The sequence below is a fragment of the Labeo rohita genome, chromosome 10 (genome assembly GCF_022985175.1).
Source record: "Labeo rohita strain BAU-BD-2019 chromosome 10, IGBB_LRoh.1.0, whole genome shotgun sequence".
NCBI lineage: Eukaryota > Metazoa > Chordata > Actinopteri > Cypriniformes > Cyprinidae > Labeo > Labeo rohita.
The window spans coordinates 21,563,027-21,586,384 of NC_066878.1; the positions used below are offsets into that span (position 1 = coordinate 21,563,027).

General features: G+C 39.0%; 1 protein-coding gene across 1 annotated transcript in view; it reads left to right on the plus strand.

Annotated features, from left to right (window-relative positions):
• cntfr (ciliary neurotrophic factor receptor) overlaps nt 1-23,358 on the plus strand; it is a 191,864-nt gene that overhangs the window by 41,623 nt on the left and 126,883 nt on the right. Inside the window, exon 2 of the mRNA XM_051120746.1 lies at nt 22,897-22,978. Within this exon, the coding sequence (XP_050976703.1) occupies nt 22,897-22,978 (82 nt within the window). The remainder of the gene's footprint in view (nt 1-22,896; nt 22,979-23,358) is intronic.

The following is a 23,358-nucleotide window of genomic DNA, read 5'->3' on the forward strand; positions in this document are numbered from 1 at the left end:
CTGCATGGATGTTTTTAGAACCGCATCCAAAATTGCATACTGTCAGAACTGGTCTGCTACCATCAATATTTTTTTTTAAAGTATGCTCTCTACAGTGTCAGAAAAGAAATTACCCTTACGGCTATAACAGCTTGTTAATGGGACAGTGCCCTTATTTACCCCTAAAATGTTAGGGGTAAATGGTAGTACCTTAAATGGTACATTTCACTACTTTAAGCCACCAATATGCACCTTTTAGGGGTAGACAAGGTACGAAGTACTGCTACAGTGACTCTTGTACATTGTTGTACATTGCACTTTTTTTTCATTGCACTGACTGTGTAGTATTTACAAACCTTCTTACTTGGCCTCATGGGCAGGGCAGCTGGACCTTTTGTTAGATGTCTCAGACGATTGCTTACCGTGGCCTTGCTCATGGGATGGTAAAGTGTCTATCGGATGCATCGTTCAGAATCTCGGTGGAAGCATGGGGTCATTTACCTGGTTCAGTGTGTTTAATTAAGGTTGGAAGTAAACTCTACAGGAAGATTGAACACTTGAGGGCTAGATTAAAGATAAGTCGTGGTTTCACAGCTTTCAGCGATACAGGTTTTATTGTTTAAGGCACTGGACATTCTTTTATCTCAGTTCTGTCCATTGCTGCATCACACTACAACGAGTTCAAGGATCAGAGTTATCAGATCAAGCCTCTGTGTAGAAGAAATGTCCAATATCAAACAGCAAGAAAAAGCCCAAAGATAAGGTGAGGTGCACTGCATCACAGTCAGCTTCGACCGAGAGAGCTGATGAAATTGTTCCGGCTTACATTAAGATTGGCACAGGTTTTTTGGAGGGAAAAGCAGCATTTGGTTTTGGTGTCCTTGATCGGCTTACTACCTGACAGGCTACTTAGTCTGAGATGTACAACTCGCCCACTCAACTGTAAAATAGGGCAGAAAAAAGCAGGGTAGACTGACGCCCAGTTTAAGCTATCACACTTCAGGGACGGTAATTAAAATCACATTATCACAAACAAAACATCTGGAATCCGACCGCCTATGAGCGCTAAGAGCCTGGATTCGGGATCAGAATGATTTGAAAGTCAAAGCTTACATTGTTGAAAGAAACTGCCACTAATAACACACTACTCTTAATGTTGTCAGTTGGAGGTTTTCATCCTTTGAAGACAATGTTAAAGGTGTAGGTGAAAAGTTTCTTTTGCGATCGGAAACAGGATATGCTTCACATATACTGTCTGTTGTTTTGCACATCGGTGTAAGTCTACCTTCAAAGCTACTGTAAAACAAGACAGCTGCATGAAAGGGGATTTTATTCTGTTTTGTACACAAATGGAGTAGTTTTATGCCATTAAGTTCAAAGGAAAGCAAGCCCAGAGAAGAGAGTGCCATCAATCAGTCTAATGCATCTGGGAGAAAATGTGTATCCAGACAATGCACAAGACGCTAAATTTGATCTAAAATGCTTGTCTTAGACTTTCGCTTTCTGATGCTCGCAAGGTCTTGTACGCATTTCATCAGCCTTACTTTCAAGTTTGTCATAAGGGCTGAGTGCTATTCTAGAGTAATTCTTCCTAATTCTTATTCTCAGAAACCTTGCATATGTTGCTTCCTCTTAATTCGTGCCAGCTGCATGCATGTGGCTGTTTACATCTGCAAATATTCTGTGCATCCCGTTGCATAATTCAGGGTTAATGTGTCGATTGGCATGTCACGCATGCCAGGTGCGCCTTGCCAATTTCCAATTCAACTCAGGCAGTTGTTCTGGAATATTCTGCATTATCTCTGTACCGCAAAATATCCCAATACATTTTAACAAGCAAGCAAATTACGGCGGTTAAGCGAATGAACGATCTGCCTTGCATTGAAAGCTATCGCTGCGCAGTGGAATAGTTTAGTCCAGATGGGTTGCTTGTGGATTTCTCTGGCATGGGGGGCAAATGGACAGCTGCCTATTTCCTGCCAAACACGGCGCTGCCATTGGTTCCATGGCTCTCCATTCCAGAATGTTCTCTGTGACATTACTTCCTAATGAGTGGTGTCAATTAGACTTAGGCGAAAGCTCCAGATGGCTGTTGTATGGTCAAGACTGTGTGTTGATACAATGGCAGTCCAGATGCACAGGCTTTTGGAGCAAAGTACAGGAGATGAGAGATGCCAGTTGTTTTCATCCCAGAAGATGTATATCTTGTGTGAAGTGTACCATCGTCACTATCAACTAAGATATATACATTTAGTAATTAGCAAGGCTGGGAATTGAGAACAGGTTCCTGTCCGGTTCTTGAATGTCTGCATTCTCCCACCGTTAAAATAAATCATTTAGCTGAGTTGTATTTGAATGTGATGAGAGAAAAAGACTGGCTGCCGTGAATACAGAGACAATGAATGGACATACATCTGCAAACATCTTTCTCTTGCATTGATCTAGCTGGTCTCACACTTGCAGTGACGAGTAGAGTCCAATTGACGAACCAATTCATTTTAATAAATGACTCTCAATCTAATCTGTCTGAAGCAGGTCAGGTTCAATGAATCAATTACTTAATTAGTTGACCCTGACTTAGCCTTGTCTTTTGGTTGTTTTCAAATTGGCACACACACATCTGGTCTGTCCACCTTAAAGTGAACCCGGGTACTAAGACCTGTATGGCTTCATATAGCATAAATGATGTCTATTACGGAAATATGAAGTAAAAACCCATGAAAGATTTATGTTATTATAAAAAAATCCATAGTTTATAGTTTTATACATATTTTGGACTATTATTTTGATGACGTCAAATGGTTGTACTTGTAAGCTATTGCTGCTACCTTTTTTTTTTTTTCCACAACACAAATCAGAAAATAAAATACTAATATGATGACCACAGCTATTCCGATGACGTCAAATGCTTGTACTCGCGTCAGCACCAATGGCCTTGTGGGCAGCACGCAACATATGGTGCAACTTTGCTTCGGGTGTCCCATGATCGAATCATGCCTCATAGACCTTTCCCGATCTCACCCCCCCTCTCCCATTCACTTCCCGTCGTATCTCTACTGTCCTGTTGATGAAAAATGTAAAAACACCAAAAAACAAAACAAAACAAAAAAGATTGTATTTATCAGCTACTGTTGCTGTTTTTTCCGCAGCACAACTTGGAAAAATAAAATACTAATATGATGACCACAGCTACTGAAAGAGCTTACAGGTGGCGATGACTTAAACCCAAATGCCGTACCATTGTTTTTCCCCACAAGGAGACTAAATGCCGAAATCCACACTGAGAAACTCCTTCAGTGGCTGCAGCGTCATGACAAGTAGCGGAATGTTTACATCCTGCCAGGATGGCATCTAGCGTTTCTTGTCTCTGTAGTTTGTAAGCTCTTTCAGTAACTGTGGTCTACTAAAAACCTCAAAGGCATCAGGGCTGAAGTGGAGAGAACAAAGACGCTGGTCTTTATGAAATTTGATTCGTCCACAGGCATCTTCCTATTCTTTTCTCCTCTTCTTATCGCTAGCAAAGCACTGAAGACTTGCATCGCTTCTCTTGTTGTACTTCAACTTAAAATTACAACCAAAAGCCGCACAATGTGATATTGTATCAGAGGTCGCGTTAACCGAAAATTGTCCGTCATCGATGGAATTTTTTTTTATCAGTGATGGAAAAATCTGAAGGCCGTTCATCACTTTGACAGATTACACTGAGGGCGATATATTGTAAATTGTAGCTGTAATTCCCACCCCTGCCCAGTTGGTGGCGAGTGCGCTCCAGTGTGACAGCAGACCATGGGATCCAGAACAAAAATGAAACTGTCACAAATCTTTTCTTATGCATTTGATCGACTGGGATTTAAGAATCAATATTTGTTCATAAAAATGAGAATCTATTATAAACGAGAAATCTATTATTATTTTTTTTTTGTTTTGTTTTTTGTTTTACGGAGCCCTAGTGTATTTTGTTGTTTTTAACAGTGTAATAATAGATTATGACGGAATTGTATGACCCTGTCCATCAAAATGACAGACAATGTTAAAGTCTAGTGCAACCTCTGCATTGTATTAGTATTTTTTGTGGTAAAAATAGCAACAGGTAGCACCAGTAGCTCACCGAGTTCAGGCATTTCACGTCATCAAAATATAATGGCGTCCCGATAGCCAAAAATATGTTTAAAACTATGTTTTTTTTATGACGTAAATCTTTTATGGGTTTTCAATATATTTTAGTAAGAGACATTATTTAGGTTATATTAAGCCATACAAGCCTTATTACCTTAGCTTCCCTTTAAGTACTAAAATAATCTTTTATTGGAACGTACAGAAAATGGAATCATTAAATTGAATCGTTACTTTCTTTCCCCAAGGAATAATTAGTCATTCAGCTGATGTGTTTAACCAAATAAAATTACTATTTATCAAAGGGACAGTCCCTCAGGAGTGACCTGAGGTTAAGTATCTTGATCAAGGACATCATGGCGATCCGCTGATCGATGCTTCTGGAGTTTGAATCTTTTAGCTTTCTGTTACAATGCCAGATATGTAGCTTATAAGCTATAATGTTGTGAAGAGACGTCAGCAGATGGCTGGTGGTCATTTTTAATGGCAGAAATTTGACTTTTTTCTTATGATAATGACGTTCAGGAGTGTTAATAAGTGTTATAGTAGATGCTAATGCACTACAGTGCTGTTAAGTTGACTAATTATCTAAGCAGAGCTCAAATAGCCATCAGTGCAAACGCATGAGCAGGTTTCATCTGGCTTGTGATTTGATTTGCCTCTCTGACAGACCGTGAAGACAATGCTCAAGGAAAAGTCATTTTGCTACATGCTGCTTACTCTAATTTGACAAAGCTGAGAGTATTTTTTACTCCTCTTCTACAGTGATATCTCAAATGACCCCAGATTAAACTACAGCACATGGCCTCCGGTTGCCAGAAATAATACATTAGAAGACATCTGGGCTCAGTGTGTGTTGTTGTGGTTTCAATACAATTTCCCATAGCATTTAGTGAAACCAAAGAAGATAACTGAACCAAAACATACATATAAATGGAGAATATTTTGCTTTAATGGATAAAGAAATGAATGCCATTACTTGGAATGCTATAACGACCTCATGTAACAAGCTTTCAGGGACATGGGAAGACAAATATAGCATATTAGCTAATGATGGTCTACATAAAACACTGAATAATAGAAGTAATAATTTCCAGTCTTTTTTTTCCTGCTCGATGTGAAATGCAAATGCAGAAAGGCTCCAAACAGCTTCACAAGCTAGTGTTTTGCACATCCATTGGAACAATGATTGTAAGGAATATGGGTCAATTATGCGATGTTATCAAAAAATATGTTTTATGACAAAGGTCAGTGCCCTAAAATGCAGTTATATGCATGACTATATTAGGTGACCTTAACTACTATGTACTTACATTTAAATTAATCATTTGGTACAATGCACTTTTAATCGCATGTTCAAATCATTTCTGTAATTAGATTTATAATTACACTGTTGACCGACCCCTTACACCTTAAAGGAGAAGTCCACTTCCAGAACAACATTTTACAGATAATGTACTCACCCACTTGTTATCCAAGATGTTCATGTCTTTCCTTTTCCAGTCGTAAAGAAATTGTGTTTTTTGAGGAAAACATTTCAGAATTTTTCTCTATATAATGGACTGATATGGTGCCCCGAGTTTGAATGAGGTTGTAAATTATCCCAGCCGAGGAAGAGTCTTTAAATACTTTTTAATCTCAAACGCTCATCTTGTCTTGATCTCGCTGAACTCTGTGTATTCTGGTTCAAGACAGTTCGGGTATGTCGAAAAACTCCAATCGTATTTTCTCCCTCAACTTCAAAAATCTTTTCAAAACCATACATCTACCTACATCACTAAAGAAGTACTGACCCAGCAAAGTGAAAACGTAAAGAAGATCAAACATCCTTAACAAAAAAAGGTAAAACAGCAATATAGGATGATTTTGAAGTTGAGGGAGAACATGAGATGGGCGTTTTTCGACATACCCTAACTGTCATGAACCGGAAAAAAAAAAACAGAGGTCGGGAAGAGCAAAGACAAGACGAGCGTTTGACATTAAAAAGTATATATTGTTATCATTTTGCTAGATAAGACCCTTCTTCCTTGGGTGGGATCGTTTATAACCTTATTTGGGATCATTTGAAGCCACATTTAAACTGCATTTTGAAAGTTCAAACTTAGGGCACCACTGAAGTCCATTATTTGGAGAAAAATGCTGAAATGTTTTCCTCAAAAAACACAATTTCTTTACGACTGGCATAAACATCTTGGATGACAAGGGGATGAGTACGTTATCTGTAAATTGTTGTTCTGGAAGTGGACTTCTTCTTTAAACCTTACGCCAAATATGAACACAATAACTGCACTGTATTTATTTATTTTTATAGTGCATAGTAATTAAGGCCACTTAATATAAAGTGGGATTAAAAATCTTTCTTTCTTATAAAAAATGACTACAAGACAGATTATATCAACAATGTGCAATTTTATGTAAGTGTTGTTCAATTTTAAAAGCATATTTCAATACAATGGCATATTAATACAGCATATAGATATACAACAAACTGCTCTGTTGTGACACCATATTCATAAATTGGAGGTTTCTTAATGCATTCTTGTGAAAAATGGTAATGTTGTCTTGCTTTCGTTATGTGCTTGTTTTGAAGAAAAACAAGACTTTTTAAGTGTAGAAAAGTCAATATATTTCTCACAAACTGGATTGTCTTTGTCATATTGTAAAGATTTTTTTATTATACTTGTAGAAAAACAGGGATTCGGTTTGCTGGCATTAGCATGAAATATCAGTGTCCTCTCTCTCTTTTTAGACTCACGCAATCTTGACATTTTTAAAGCAATTTTTTTTTCCTGTGAAAAAGCTCAGGCAAATCACATTGCTTTTCAAGAGCACCCCATGTATTCTGCGCTCACATGGCTCTCAATCATGTAATTTATTTATTTCTCCCCCCTACTCTTAACTTAATTAGTTTGGCCAAACGCTTTCCTTCCGAAGGCCTTTTTTTCGCAGTTAATCCCCTGCAGTTATTGTTCCAGACTGCTAGTCCCGACTGAAGTTTGTGGGCTGTTCACGTCTTAAATTAATACGAGTCCCCCATGTCTTTAATCCACTTCTTCCCATGCTCCTTTGTTGCATACATTTATTTAATGCCTACCGTTTCGCTCGGGCTGAGAAAGAGCGGTCTAGCCACAGCGGCGCTTTGGTTGTTTTGTAAATCTAGAAAGCACAAACATGCACAGCCGGCCCGATGTAGCTGTAAACACGTTCCTTGTGCTACAGTACCTTCCGTCGCAGGTCATCTTCCCTCCCTCTCCAGCATTAACTTACAATGACTTGCAGAATATCAGCACTGTAAACCTGTAATTGCTTTCCTTGTCTCTGGTCCCAAGTGGTCCTTTATGCCGAAGGATCCATCTCACTCCCATTTAAAGGAGGGTTCCCTTTCATCCGTGCCTGGGATGTGTAATGATAATATGAAACCGGATTTAGCCTCAGTCTCTCTGAGTGCTGTCTTGGCAGCGGTTGCCTCCCTTACTGTTTTTATTGATGATGCTCTCTATGTATCACAGGTCTCATATCACCCATGGGCTGTCCTCTAATATGCCTGAGTGTAAACCAAGCCCCATGTGAGAGTAAAGGTCATAACTCAAAGGGTTATTTAATAATGCAACAAAGGGACATGCATTTACCAGGGCACAGCTGTAAGAAACTTTACTGGGCAGCATTCGGAGCTATTTCTTTGATGTAAACATACATGCTGTTTAAAAAACCTGCTTAAAACGGAATGTTGCATCATTTTTGCATCATTTTGCATCTGTTCCCTTAGAAGTACACTTTAGCATACTTCTAAAAAGAGGGCTTATTATGAAAATACTATACTTTAAAAGAATATACTTAAGTGTGAAATGAATGTAATGTTTTCTGACACACACACAAAAAAAGAAAATGTATTTTAAATGTATCTAATTAGTTGAATTTAGGAATATTTTTGACCGACTTAAATAGAACTTCAACATATCTTTATATGTAATTTCATAATTACTTCTATTGTATGTGAGTACTTCTGAATGTACTGACAAGCACTTATGGAAAATTAAAATATATTTTATTCTGTATTCTGGCTCAAGACAGTTAGGGTATGTCGAAAAACTCCAATCGTATTTTCTCCCTCAACTTCAAAAATCATTTCAAAATCATCCTACATCACTGCAGAAGTACCGACACAGTTTTTGCAAAGTGAACATGCCAAGAAGATCAAACACCCTTAACAAAAAAGGTAAAACATTGATATAGGACGATTTTGAAGTTGAGGGAGAACATGAGATGGGAGTTTTTCAAACTGTCATGAACCGAAAAAAAAAAAAAAAAAAAAAAAAAAAAAACAGTCCAGGCAGAGTAAGACAAGACGAACGTTTGGCATTAAAAAGTATATAAATTGTATCATTTTAATGAAAATAACCGATCGTTTTGCTAGATAAGATCCTTCTTCCTCGGCTGGGATCGTTTAAAACCACATTTGTGATCGTTTGAAGCCGCATCTAAACTGCATTTTGTAAGTTCAAAATCGGGGCACCATATCAGTCCATTATATGGAGAAAAATGCAGAAATGTTTTCCTAAAAAACATAATTTCTTTACGACTAAAGAAAGAAAGAAAGACATGAACATCTTGGATGACAAGAGGGTGAGTACATTATATGTGAATCTTTGTTTTGGAAGTGGACTTCTCCTTTAATTAATAAAAATACAGTCATTCAATGTTTGCTCGTTAATTCACAGTGCATTAACTAATTGTATCAAACACATCTTGTCATTATTAGTAAACTCTGAAATGATCATTAACTAAGATTCATAAATGCTGTCAAAGTATTGTTCATTCTTAGTTAAAGTAGTTAGCTAATGTTAGCTAATGAACCGTATTGTATTGTTACCAAAATATCTTTAAAAATTATTCATCTTTTAACTTAAATTTAATATTAAACAGTACATTTAAAATTATAGTGAAGTACTGAACATGTAGTTTAGTATGTTGCAAATAAGTGCACTTTAAAAAAAAAATGTATTTCAAAGTAAGACATTTAATTTGACATTATTACACAGCGCGATTTAAAATCGTACTTACGTGGCATTTTATTTTATTAATATCATGTTATCTGCAAGTGTACTTTTAATATTCAGAGTGCACTGCAGTTGCACAATCAATACTTATGCTTACCAATGACTTATCGTTCATTTATTGGGGCACATTATTCAAACTAAAATTCTTTATAATCTTTCATCAGAATGACTTCCTCTTCTTATTGCATCATTTTTTTGGCTGATGTTGTGAATCTCTCTTGCTTTTCAACCCCTCTTCTCCAACCATCTGGCTCCATTCTGGTAGTCCCGCCCAACATTTGTCCCATTTCATGCCTTGATTTCCCTCAGTTAAAATGGGTTGCAAACAGCATTTGATGTTGACTTTAAACCAAAAGCCATCTTATAAACAATCAGGCTATTTCGAGGCAAGTTTCATTCATGCAAAGCCGTGTACCGTTGCGGCACATTGAACCGATTTGTACGAATTAGAAAACGACTCATGTGCCAATAGCAGAAAATCATTTAGCTTTTTTGACAGGCAGACATCTTCAGCTCACAGGGTCTTAATTTGGTGTACATAGCAAAGGCCATTATTGCGTCTGCTCCAATATAATCTTCCATTTAACAAAAGAAACTTTACAAGTGGAGACCTTTCACTGAAACTTGTCAGAATGATGAATGGTGCGCGACATGATCTGAAAAAAGATCAAGGGCTTCGTTTGTCTGAAAGGCAGGGATGCAAAAGGCAGCGGCTTGCTGTCTAATCCTTGAAAAGCCGCCATGAAATCTGGATCTCGATTGGCTTCGCCTGCCTTTATTCTAAATACACGGAGGAAAGTTGACGGTTCCACCTTTATAAGCCACTCACAGATCACACAAGTGAGAATTTCCCATGTCATTCATCACATTTCATTTTTTTAAGCAACAGTTGAGAATTAAACTAGTTCCTTTTGCATAATTAGACTCTACATTAGTTGCTATATAGGAAAAATGACTTATTTGGCTGTGTAATTAGTTGTATGCTAATCTTCCGTAGTGCATTATGGAATACCGCCGAGTAAATAGAACAGGGATAGATTAATCTCAAATTGATTAAAATGTCATTTAAATTCTTCATCATTTAGGCTTACATCTGAGCCAAGTTCAATCAACTCTGCGTGAGAGATGTGTGGTTAAAACTTAATGTTGTAGATAGATCTACCTGTGTTGAAATTGATGTCATACTTTGCCCAAAGTCCCTCAGGATGTCGGTGAAGGAGTAATTAAAGACTGAATTACCCGCAAATCCCTCTTAAAGAATCTTCTGCTCCATCTGTAATGGCTTTTATTTTTTTTTTTTTTTTTTTTTTTTTTTTTTTTTTTTTTGCCATAATATGTGATCCGTCAATGATTTATTTTCTAGTGTTACCAGATATTAAATCCAGATATTTTAAAAAATGCATGCTTTTTGATAAACAGACCACTGCCACAATTGCTACAATGAATCGATTTATTATTCATAGCTTTGTTCTCAATTACCCTGCAATAGTTTTTCAGAAGGAACCAACATTCATGCACTCATACAGCACTGATTTTAATAGCAGTTTTTTTTTTCTTTGCATTTTATAAAGACATTTTGTCCGTATATGGAGTTAATAATAAAAAAGAAAATGTTCTGTAGAATGTGCTTTGTGTTGTTGTTGTCTATACATCTTTTTGCTTTAATGCACATATTTTAATATAATACTTTGATATTATTTTAATAATATAATTTTAATTTCAGCTTAAGTTTAAGTAAAACTTTCCCATGTCCCAGCCTACTTTTTACATACTGAATATTCTGTTCCACTAGGAAATTTGTCACATTACTTAAGTAAATGGCTTGCTCCATACTGAGGGCATGCGTGGCAATAATATGTGTTTCAGCATAGTGTCCTCATGAGAAAGCACAGAAAAAAAGCCAAAAAACAGCATATTTCCTTTGTTGAATCTTTGAACGATTATTTCCCCACCATTTGGCATCGATCACAGTCACACCAGGATTCAAAACGCTAACATTTCCTCCCAGACCGAACTCAATGTGCAAATGTTACAAGTCTCAACAGGCAAAGATACAGTGAAAGTCATGGTGAGAGACCTGTGCTCACCTGTTTCTCTCTCTATATATATTCCCTAAGCTCACACCTTTGGAAAAATCCAGAATCCACATGACAGGAGCATTCGATCCATGTTTGAGTTCAGCGAGCACACCTTACATCCCAGGCCTTGATAAAAACATAACATCCAGCCTTATAAAACAGAAAGTAGGCTTCCTGACTTCCATCACACCACAGTTTTAGATTGTATTGTATCGATCGGTTTCATTCAAAGGGTGTGGAGTTTGTTTTGTTTTGTTTTGTTTTTTTTTTCAGAATATCATATCCTACTTCCACTAAAAAGTAACACAAAAACATTGTCACCAGCTCCATCCTGTTTGCTACCTCCAGTCACGATCAGCATTTGCCAAGTGAAATAAAACTAGTTAAGGCTAAGTCAATAATGATTACAGAAGTAACCTGTGGGTGAGAGCATTGCCTTAATGCATTTCCTTTTATAACATATTACTTCCTGTGCATTACACCATCAACTTAGATTTGGGTGTTTACCAAAACACTTAAAAACAAGACTCAGATTTTTGAGAGATCTGTGCACATTTTAATCAGATTTTAGCTGCACATAATCTTTATTTTGGCATCTTCCACAAGCCTGATTATTAACATCTTGCTCTGTAAGACTGAACATGTGTAGTTGTTGCTCTTAAAGAGCTATTTGTACTTGATCTGACTCTTATTATGACTAAATGTGATGTAAAAGCAACATTTTTTACTTGAATAAAATGTGTGTATTTTAATATGTTAAAGGTAAAACAATACTTTAAGTCACCTGGGGGGAAAAATGATTTACAGAGTGGATATCATAAAGACCACAAGGAATAAACAGCCAATCAAACAAAAACACTCCGTTTGCGACGTAGCTCTGCACTCACAGAAATTGCAATTCTCTTTATAAAGAAATGTTTATAGTTATGCAGTGAGGCCAGGCCAAGTCACCAGCTCTAAGCCAGGATATGAAGCAAAATGCATGCATTCCCTCTTCCTCCCTCCCTTCTTTCTCTCTCTGTAGCTGTAAACCATGTTCAGAGGGATCGATACTCTCTCCGATAGAGCAGCTAATGCACTGTGAGCTGATTTTGCTCAACATGACAGCAGCGGCTCTGCTTGTGTGTGGTGTTTATTACTGACCAAACAGGAAGAACGAGGGGAAAAGGGTTATTCGGATTTTCTTGGCTTTCTGTCAGTAATGGCTGAAATGTTAGACAATCAGTGTAAACAAATATAACAGAGCTGTTCGGTTATTATAATATTTACATACCTTGTAATCAATGTCATTTCCGGATGGTTGGTAATTGCATCGAAAAAGACATTTAAAAAGCATTATTCAGAACTAAGTTATTCTGTGCATTGAACTTGTACCTTTCGCGACGAAAGATATAAGCGATACCTAATCTGTGCCTTTTTAGATTTCTCTTAAGGAAAGACTAATCCTCACCTCAAACCATCAAAATGCTAATATCCTTTCTGTTTGAAATGCTAGGAGCTTTCGCTCTCTCTAATTTTCCTATTCTGAAAAAGACCTTTCTGGGTAACATGAGAGAGCGAGAGAGATCAATAACTCACTGAAGCTCATTATTTATTAGCCTACAGACTGAAGGCAGCCGAGGAGAGGTGGTGTAAGGATTAGCTAGCATGGCTATCCCTGCCAAACTTAGTCAATAGATGCACAAAAGCGCCCCAGAAATAAACTCCATTATCCCTCCCTATTAGCATGCTATTAGCAATTATAGATTTTGCTGAGTTGCATCCCTCTGAGTTGAATGCAAACATGTCAGGCGCCTTGTCTAAGTTCGGTCATAATATACATGGCAGAACGTGATCGCAAGTGGCCTGAAACTCCCTGAAGTCAACAGAGCTTTGTGGCGAAAATATCAGTATTGATGATCTTTCACTTATTTACTGATGCATGTCGCCATTTTGGTCGCGTCAGGTGGCGTTCCGTTCCATGATATGGTCGTTAATGAAGGGGAGACTACACCACCAGCTTGACTTTGAGAGCAATGACAATAAGAGTCGGCGGATCGATAACCTAATTCGAAGTTTTTGAGACAGGCCTTCTCCAATATGTGTGAAATGTAATTGTCAATTGCACTCTGGTGAGCCAGAGCTCAGCTGGAGTGGGCATATTAAGTCAAACACCTGTCACTTGGGAAGGCTTGGTACTCAAAAAGAGGGAGGTTATTATGCGGCATGACTGAGTCAAAGGGACGGGAGGACTGCGAGACATGATCTGGGTCTCTTTTTCTCAGAGGAAGAGCTGTCAGTGTCTATTGAATCAACTTGTAATATGTGCCAGTGGCTGAATTTAAGGTTCCTGTGAGCCGAAGTGGCCTTTGCTTTCAGAATATGCCTGCGCCGTGGCCTCCTGTCTTCCGGAAGCAAGACTGCTCAATAAATTTCTAGCATTGTTCGTCAAGGCAACAGTTTCATTGACGGCAGACTCGGTAGTGCGCTCTACTGTACCGTCCAACCCAGCAAAGAGGTTGCTGATGAATATCTTTGTGATGTCGAGTCAGGAGTTACCCATCAAGGTGAAAAGACCCACAGCAGTTGCACTCAGTGATGCAAGAGAGTTGTCTGTCTCTGTCAGCACAAATCGATGGACTCTGTCAGAGCGAAAAGTGCACACACACCGATTTCCAGGTTGGTGGTGTAATTGCGTTGAATTAGGAGGATGTTGTTTGTGATCTCGGGACTGTGGGAAATGAAATCTAAAATGAAACTCAAAACGGCACCTCTGGAAGAAGACATTGTTCAATTACCGGTGGCTTGAAAAACAATTTGTATTTATTTCACATCAGCAAGCTTTGCCTCTTTTCCAATGGTGACCTCGGCTCTTGCGGTCCTCAGTTGACTCCACACTGGAATGACGTAATGTCACTTTGGACTACTGGGTCCGCACCAGTGCGGTCTTCACAAAAGAGCACATTGTGGGTGCATCAACCGTGTAACGGAGACACCAGTAAGTACCCTTTTGAACCACAATTTGCCAATTGGGACGCCCAGTGGTCTTTATGACCCCATGGACACATACAAACAACTTTTGTTTGTGTGTGTCCATGAGGTCAAAGACCGCTGGGTTTCCCAGTCTGCAATTTATGGTTCAAAACGGTGGCCATGAGACTGCGAGTTCACATCAAATGCATCATTTTGGTCATGGCCTTCGTCTGGGGTATCATTTGACTAGTCTCGCATAGCCAGACCTTCAGACTGATAGCAGAAGGTCTGCGAACCTTGGCCGCTTTGAATGGCCAAAGACCGCACAAAAGGCCATATAACTGACAGGCAGAGCAGCCAGTCGCATGTTGTTTTGTGCTGTGTCATGTTTACACCGATGTCTTTAACGTATTTTAAAGAGTCATTGCCATAAACTTTTCACATACTTATGAAAATCTAGTGTTTAGTCACAGTTGTAAACAGGACAGCTTTCTTCTTCCATTAGGGGGTTTGGCATCACAGCATCTTTATTTCCATCCAGAACGTCAAATAACGTGACACACTGTAGAGAATTCAACCAGTCCAATGATGATTTCGAAACTCCTGAAGTGATTCCAGTTTCGTCTGCCATATGCATCAGATGTTCAGCCGACAGTCTGTTGGTTTTACTGAACTTTTAAGTCCTAGTTGAAACCAAAGGCTTTTCATCTTAAAACCAAATGTCATTATATTGCATCCGGTCACCTTTCCTTCATCTCATGAAGCTCAAAAACTTTTTCGGAGTGCAGGAAAGTGACCAACCACCTCAGTGGAATATTCTCCCACATGTGTAATTTAGGTATCTGGCAAGGAAAGACGATGTGAGTGTGGACTGGCTTTAATTGATTGTATGGCTAATGAGCACTGAGAGGAGAAGGAAGCTGGGAATAGAATCCTAATGACTCTGTCAGAGTGCTGATGAGAGGAGCATCTCACTAGGGCCCTGCCTTACAGCTCACACAAGGCCCCTGGGCAAATTTCCAATGGTTTCAGCTAGCTACAGGACACCAGCCTCTGGGGTGTGAAGATGAAGGTGTGAAAGGAGAGAGTTCACCAAATAGATTCTAGTACAGATGACACTAGGGCATCCACACTGTCATCTAGCAGTCTTAAATTTGTTTAGTGAGAATAATTTGCCCATGAGGACAGTTGTTCTGAACTAATGGGTCGTAGCACTTTTCTGAGGGGGTGATATTATGCTTTTGTGCAAATTCATCTGTGCCTTGAGGGAAATTGCAAAAATAGGTAGAGGCCATGTTGCGTGACGTACCCTCATCTTTAAAAACCTCGAACAAACCTATGCAAGGTCAAAGAAAATACAACCCAGACTGCACTAAATACGGGTTTGCTTGCAATACATATGGTTTGTGCTAACCATAATGTTGGGTCACTACTCAGTGTCCAGTATAAAATGTGGGTCTTGATGTAAAACCATTTCAGAGCAGCTGATTTAGCTGCTCTAGTACATTAGTACAGTTCCTAGGGTTAAAGGGAATAGTTCGCCCAAAACTGAAAATTTTGTTTTTAAATTACTCATTGTCCTTCCAAACCAGCAAAATCTTTGTTCATCTTCGGGAACACAAATTAATTAGAATGTATTTATTTTCATTGCACAGGTGTACAACAAATTCTTTGGCTCCCAGTGCAAAAAGTGAGCATGTGCATACACAACCAAAAACAGTGCAATATGTAAAGATGTGTACAACAAAGTGCAAAACTGGGCATGTACAACAAACATTGCCAACAATTATGTACAAAATGGCAGGGTAAAGTGCAGTAAAGCAGAAATATACTGAAATTAAAACATAAATGAAATGTTAATAAATTAATAAATATAAATATTGAGGTGAAAGTCCTTATTATTGCACAATCAAACCAAAAATTAGTTATTTAAGTTCAGTTCTCTGGTAGCACGTGGATAGACTGTTCAAGAATCTGGAAGTGCATGTCTGAAGGGACAGATAGCGTCTTCCGGAGGGTAGCAGAGTGAAAAGGTGGTTACCGGGGTGCGAAGGGTCCTTTATTATATTCCTGGTCCGTCGTATGCATCTGGTACTGTAGATGTCCTCAAGGGATGGCAACTGTGCACCAGTGAAATTGAGATCTTTTTGATGAAATCCGAGAGTTTTCTGACCCTGCATAGACAGAGATGCTTTAAGAGATGTTTTAATGGCCCAGAAAGGTAGAAGACGTTAAAATAATCCATGTGACATCAGTGATAATGTTATGAAGCTACGAGAATAATTTTTGTGCACAAAGAAAACAAAAATAACGACTTTATTCAACAATTTCTTCTCTTCCGTGTCAGTCTTCGCTGTGTGTTCAAGAGAGTGCCATGGCACAAAAAGTCGTATATAAAGTTGTTATTTTTGTTTTCTTTGCACACCTTTCTGGGTCTAGAACATGTCAGTTGTGTTGCTGTCTATGCAAGGTCAGAAAGCTCTCGGAGTTCATCAAATATATACATTTGTGTTCTGAAGATGAAAGAAGGTCTTATGGGTTTGGAACGGCATGAGGGTGAGTAATTCATGGTAAAATTTTCATTTTTGGGTGCACTAACCCTTTAAGTTTGCTGATTATGAAAAGTGATAATAACACCATGTAGGGTTTGATCTGTCAACATTTAGGTTCTCAGCTCAGATCTTCAACCTCCCCTACAATTGTTCATATCTTCCTCTGTAAATTGTACCTAAACTAAAGTTTCACTCGTTGGTAGTTTCTGGCCTCTTCGGACCTCTGAACAAAAAAAAAAAAAAAACTGCACTGCCTGAGAATATGTGTAAGAGTAAGTGGTGAGGTTTCACGGTTGACATCTGCCAGGCCCACGAACAGAAATGATCTGAAAAGGACAGCCACTGTGGTATTTCGGTTTGAAGGACTCTTGGAGGCAAATAATTATTTTGTGAGTGGGTAGAAAAATGCCCTGGCTTCAGGGCTAACCACCTGTCAGTCTCTTGATGCTCTCCTCTCCTTCTTTTATTTCTGTATTTTTTTTTCTCCTGATCTCTCTCATCTTCACTTTAAAGCTCAAGAGATGACTTTTGCACATTTCTTGCTTGGTGTCTCACATCAGAAGAGCATCATAAACAGTTGGCTTCAGCTTCGGTAGTTTGTCTGAGGAACAGATGTTGCTTTTGCACAGAGGTGGCAGAGACAGACCCCTGTACCACCGCAGGGCATTCCGCCCGCCAATTGCCAGCTGGAACCTTTGAACCCGAACTATCTGAATGGCTGAATCTGTCAAAGATCTGTCTCCCTCCCAAGCACCGTTATTTTTATTTATAGACCTTGCAACATTGACAAATTAACCTTTATCACCTGTGGCAGTGAGTGATGTGGTTAAGCGTAAATACCATCCAGTCAGAACAATGAGGTGCCAAGGTTGGGTGGAGCAATAAAAGGCATTCTGCTTTGTCATTGGACAGCCAGTTGGGTGATAATGAACTGTGATCAATGGAACTTCCCAAAGCCTTTGGAGATTGAAAGTTCTGCCTTCGTCTTTGATTCTAAGGGGAGAAAGACAGAAGCAAAGTGTCCCAGACCATTAGCCTGGGCTCTGCATGACAGATGTCCTCTTTAGGCCAGTAAACCGATAGAAAAAAGATAATTACATCACAAGTCACAGATCACTGAGTCACTGTCAAGGGACCCCGTACCGCTTCTGCTCAGCGAAGACTTTCTAAAGACTGATGTGTTTTGGGCACACAGACATTAGCAAGAGTAATGCCTGCAGAACTTACTCATTCCCAAAAATGAGATGGGAGTTTATGACATCACTTGATGATATCAAAATTCTTTTTATAGCCAGTCCACTTGGTGGCCACCAAGGTACATTTAGTCATTCAGGTCCAGCTGTACCCCAATAAAATCAGCCTTTTTGCTTCTCGGAATGCTTAACCCACCCCTTAAGATATCTTTGAAGTACTGAGTACTAGTACCTTAACACTTGCTCTTTTGTTTATCCCTTGGTTAAATGATGTAAACAACACTATCATTATCCAGAGCTTCGTGAACGCACACAGTACAGTCAGTACACACACACATAAACCTCTTACAGAGGGTAAAAGCATCCTGTGTGCATTCCGCTATAGGGTGTCTGCTTATTTAGTCTCCCCGTAATGTCCCAGTTGGCTCAGTGTGGTTAGCGCGCAGGGTGGCCAGGCTAAGGATAAAGCCCAAAGCAGGAAGGGTCTATTCATGGGTGCTGCATTTTAAGGTCCTTGTGGAAAAAAAAAGTAAATAGAGTGTTTTTAGCTCCTGCATAGAGCTCTGTTTATAGCTAGGCGAGTCTCTCTTCAATAACTCATTTAGAATATGAACTACATATTTATTGCGAAGTGGGATTGTGGGTAAATACCAGCAGTGTGCTGTTTGCAGTGGGACTTTCTACTTGCATTTGCACAAGGGCTAATGCATGTCATGCAGATGAGTAATGGCAGAGAAAAACAGTGTAAAATCGCACCTAACAATCTGTATTACAGCCTATAAACCAATTCTGTTGATGGCCTGTGTACTCACATTGGATAATATAGTCGTAAAGCACTTCTTTAACGGCGCTGACAGATGAATATTCATTGTATAGGTCCATCTGCACTATTTTATCATAAAATTGTTAAAGGTGCCATATGCATGATAAACTCTTTATGCCGGATGCTAAAATACAGCTGTGCTAACTTGGCATGGGGGACACAATGGGTTCATAATTAGATTGCAAAAAGAGAGTGACCCAGCATAAATGAACACTTTAATTCTTTGTGTGAATTGTATTTCTAATACACTTTTAAGCAAACTGGTCTATGAGCTGGCCAGATGGTTTAATGCACATTTTCGTCTAAACACACTCCCCCATACATATTTTCACTGGGCACAAATGCCAGCCAACTAAACAGGCTGTGTTGTAGCGTGGCGCTAAAGCACTATTGATCATTGGCCTGTTTTTAAAATAACACCAGCACAGCAGCCCGAAGATCACAGTGCCACAGGCTTTGACAGGATTGACATTGCGTTTTGCATGCGATTAGGGGTGATGTGACGGGCTGAAATGTCAGGGCTATTGGCTGTATGTGTGCATGGCCGTGTGCCATGTGCGCTGTTGCATGGGTGCTAATCTGAGAGATCTCTGATACCACTGGATTGATGGAGGGAATTAGTGTCAGGAGGGGTCTTGGATGCAAGACTTTAATTACAGGATATGACCTCAGAGTTTGCGTGTGTGTCAGTAAGAAGACTGGAGCCTTTGTGGAGAATTGATTGAGATTTTATCTTTGGATGCTCAGTCACACTTAAGGTTAAATATTGAATATTCATGATATATTTGGGATGATTTTGATGGAGATGTGAAATGAGGCATCATCATGAGTATCACAATGAAAATGTTTTACTTGGCCATCAACATTCTTAAAGCTGTGTCATTAGACTAGTTTCACAATCTTTTCTTTGCCTCACGACTACGATTAAGACTTTTATTTTGTCTTCAGTGTATCAGAAATTATATTTTGGATTTAAAAACTGATCTCACTTCTTAATGCCGGTCTAAGAATTTAATTTCATACATGTAATGGTGAGCGATTTAAGCTAAATGCTTTATGTCTTGTCTTTGGGGAGACAGCATTTGCTGTTCGAAAGCATTGACATGCTACTGAAGATTTTCAGAGTTCACTGCCACTGGCAGTGCTATTTGTATTCAACATGTAGACCAATCTCCATATCCTTTAGGCCACATTGATTCATATTGAAGAATGCTTTGGCAAGTTGAGAGATTTTGTGAAGGGGAAGGGGAAGAAGAAGAAGAAGAAGAAAAAAAAAAAACAGATAATAAAAAGTCTCTGCGATTTCCGTCAGTCTGTCAGTCAAAGGTGTGGTGGGATTTTCCTGGCTGGTACTATTTTGTGATACTTCATACCTTCTTTGCGAGTATTCAGTTCAGGCTTTCCAATTTAAATGCAAATTTTACAGGACATCACTAGGAACCTGAGAAGGGTGCAAAAAAATCATTCGGCACCGACGATGAATTATATATTTTAATTAACCGGTGAGCGAAATGCGTCTATTCAGCAGCAACGGCCATAAATAAGAAATGAATAAATAAATAAGACAGAAGATAAAAGCAAGCAAAATGGGTCTCATTGAGCAGCGTTATTATAAAATCTGCAGTGCCATGGGATGTCATTAAGAAAAGGACCCTGAGCTGTCAGATATCAAATGTATTGTTCTCTAGTTTGATGGGCTAAATGCTACTTATGGCCGCCAGAAAGAGGAGGATTTCTGACAAACTGACAGAGAGATACAATTTTAATTTCACTCCTGTCAGTCCATTTTTTTCTCTCTCTCTCGAGTGCTGGAATAAATATGAAGTGTCAGTCAACAGACTTAAAGTATTCCTCTGCTTTACTCAAGAATCTCAACGGAATAGAGGAAAGCTTTGGTTTTAAAAGCGGTGATAATTGAAAAACTGAAAAGTGCACTTGAAAATACTGAACGTAATTCGGGACGTACTTTAAATTTGGGCACTGAATTGAACGTGAAAGATTTATCAACTGTGCTGTGCAACAATATTTGAGTAATATCCAGACATATGCTTGATTTCAACGGGTTTATTGTCATCTGTATGTAAATGATGACCTCATGGAATGTTTATGATGGATTTTTGATGAACGACACACAGAGCCAAACAAACTCAAAGATGTTATTCAGCGAGAATGTACAATATTGACTTTAGTCTGCGACATTGATCAAACAAAGAAAATAGTTTGCTCTCTCGTCTTCACGCTCGTGTGTATGTGAACCTTGTGTTTAGTGAGTGACGAATGCTGGGTAAATACAGCGTGTTGATAAAAGACACCCTAAGTATGCAGACCCATGAATCAGAACATAATAAGTAGCTGACAAAAGCTAAATATCCACAATATTAAACACCCACATCAATAAAATTATTGTGCAAATATTATATGCACATCACTCCCACTTACGTCTTCGACGCCAGCCAAGATGAGAACTTTCTTGCCAGAAAAAACAATCAAGAACTTTTGTTCTTGTTCTCCACAATTAGCAAGACGGTGTTGTGATTACGATGTTAAATATATAAATAAAGCATGTATACATTTCCTTTAGCAAGTTAACCATCCTGATAATGGGGCGTGTTATAATTTCCTGTTTAACTTTAATGAATAACTACTGTTGGGATCATGGGAGACAATTAAACAAGTGAGCATACAAAAAACAAATGTGCTTTATGTGTGCGTTCATCCAGGAAAAGTTCTCTGGTTATGAATATTCCCTGACTTGCTCTGATGAATACCTCTCTTTATGTTTGTTTTAACTATGGGCTCTTTTTAATGTTTTACATTCTGGTGTGCTTAGGGAGACAAATTGATTTTCTGACCCTACAATGTGTTGTTTTTGGTCTGTATTTCAAATGTTTCACTCTGAAGTCTTCCCATAGGAAAGAAAATCACTAAAGGGATCCTTATAATATCTCAATTATTTCTCCTCAACGTAAAATAAGATTAAAAGGAGATCAAATTTTAGGTTTTCAGATTTTCCTAGATTCACATTTCCCAGTAATCTCACCCAGTAAGTCTCAAACTGTGCTAAGATTTCCTAAGATATGAAACTCTTTCATTCTATTATGAAGTCAGCTTTCCAATTTTTTTCGAAAACCAAACTTCAGCCACACATTCTGTAACTAACAGCAGGCAAGGGAGTGTTTTAAAACTTGTTTGAAAATGGTCATTACTTTTTTTTTGCAATTCTGTTCGGTGCCACATTGTGTGGTGCAGAAATTACACACTGCACATTTAATGTAACTGGTACTCCATTAAAGTTGCTATAAGTGATTTCAGAAAACTTCCAATATTGTGTTTACCCTCTTTCCAAAACTTTGCCCTCCAAAGACAAAACCAACTCAATGTCTCTCAAAAACCCATGAACACTTAAAATGATTGACAGGCCTAGAGTATTTCTGATTGGTTATGGAAGTATAGGCTGTTTTGCTGTTCACAGTCAAGGGCTGTCACAGAAACAGTTCAGTTGATTAATCAAGACACATATTTCAATGATATATGTATGGTAGTGGGAATATCTTGTGTGCAGTAACACTGGCTCAACCAGTGAGCTTGGAATGAAACTACCTGTCAAGTCTTGAAATCTGTGTGTCACATAAGGGAGACTTTTGGGTGTACTCCAGGAACCAGGTTAGGAAACACTGTCCAGAGTTTTGAAAAAGCAATCATTGATCAAAGAAATTTTCACCAGAGTTTGTGTGTGGAGAGGGTGAGAAAGAGAGATAGGAGGCCAGATGGAGAGCTACTGTGAAGGACTTTATGATGGTCAATCCTGGATCCAAACAGTCTGGCATTGTCTTTCGTTCTTCCAATTTCTCATCTAGGTCTGTCTATCCCGCAGCCAGTTGGGCAGAGAGAATATCAGTCCCTGAGGACACTGATTCCACTGATGAGATGCTATAAAGTAGGGAAGAGAGAGAGACAGAGAGAAGTGGGGCGGGGAATCAGGAGGCAGAGACACTGGAAGAAAGAAAGCAAGCGAGTGAGAGAGAGAGAAAGAGGGAGGGAGGGAAGGAAGGAGGAAACTGTCCTCATGCTGTCTTGGCATCGTTGCCACCCAGTTTCTCTCGGGCAGGCCAGAAGCCTCACGATCTACCTCTGTGTGTGTCTCCGCAGATGGCCAACATTGTGACGTCCTTCTGCTGTGTGGTGCTTGCAGCCGTGGTGGTGGTTTATGCCCAAAGGCGCAGCCAGCAAGGTAAGTCCACGTTTTGGGATACTTCCTCCATCTGTTGCAGGTCTCCGTTGTATGCCTTTCTTAATTTCTTAATGAGATTAGCTAGATGTTTTGTTGATTAGGGATCAGTTTATTCTTTTCTGGTTGTGTGTCCTGTCTTTCTTTTTACTTGTCATTTTCTTTGCGTCCCTCCTTCAATCTGTCTGTCGGAGTGGAACAGAGAAGTCACATTGTGAGCGGAGGGTCAGTATCACCTGACTGTCGGGAGGGGTGTGTGAATGTGTGTGTGTGTGTGTGTGTAGATGAACGCTGTTTAACGCATGGCCTGGCTGCCCAGAGACACAGAGACTAGCCTGTCACTGGGTCAAAACTAGAGCTCCAGAACAAAGCAATCCTGGGAG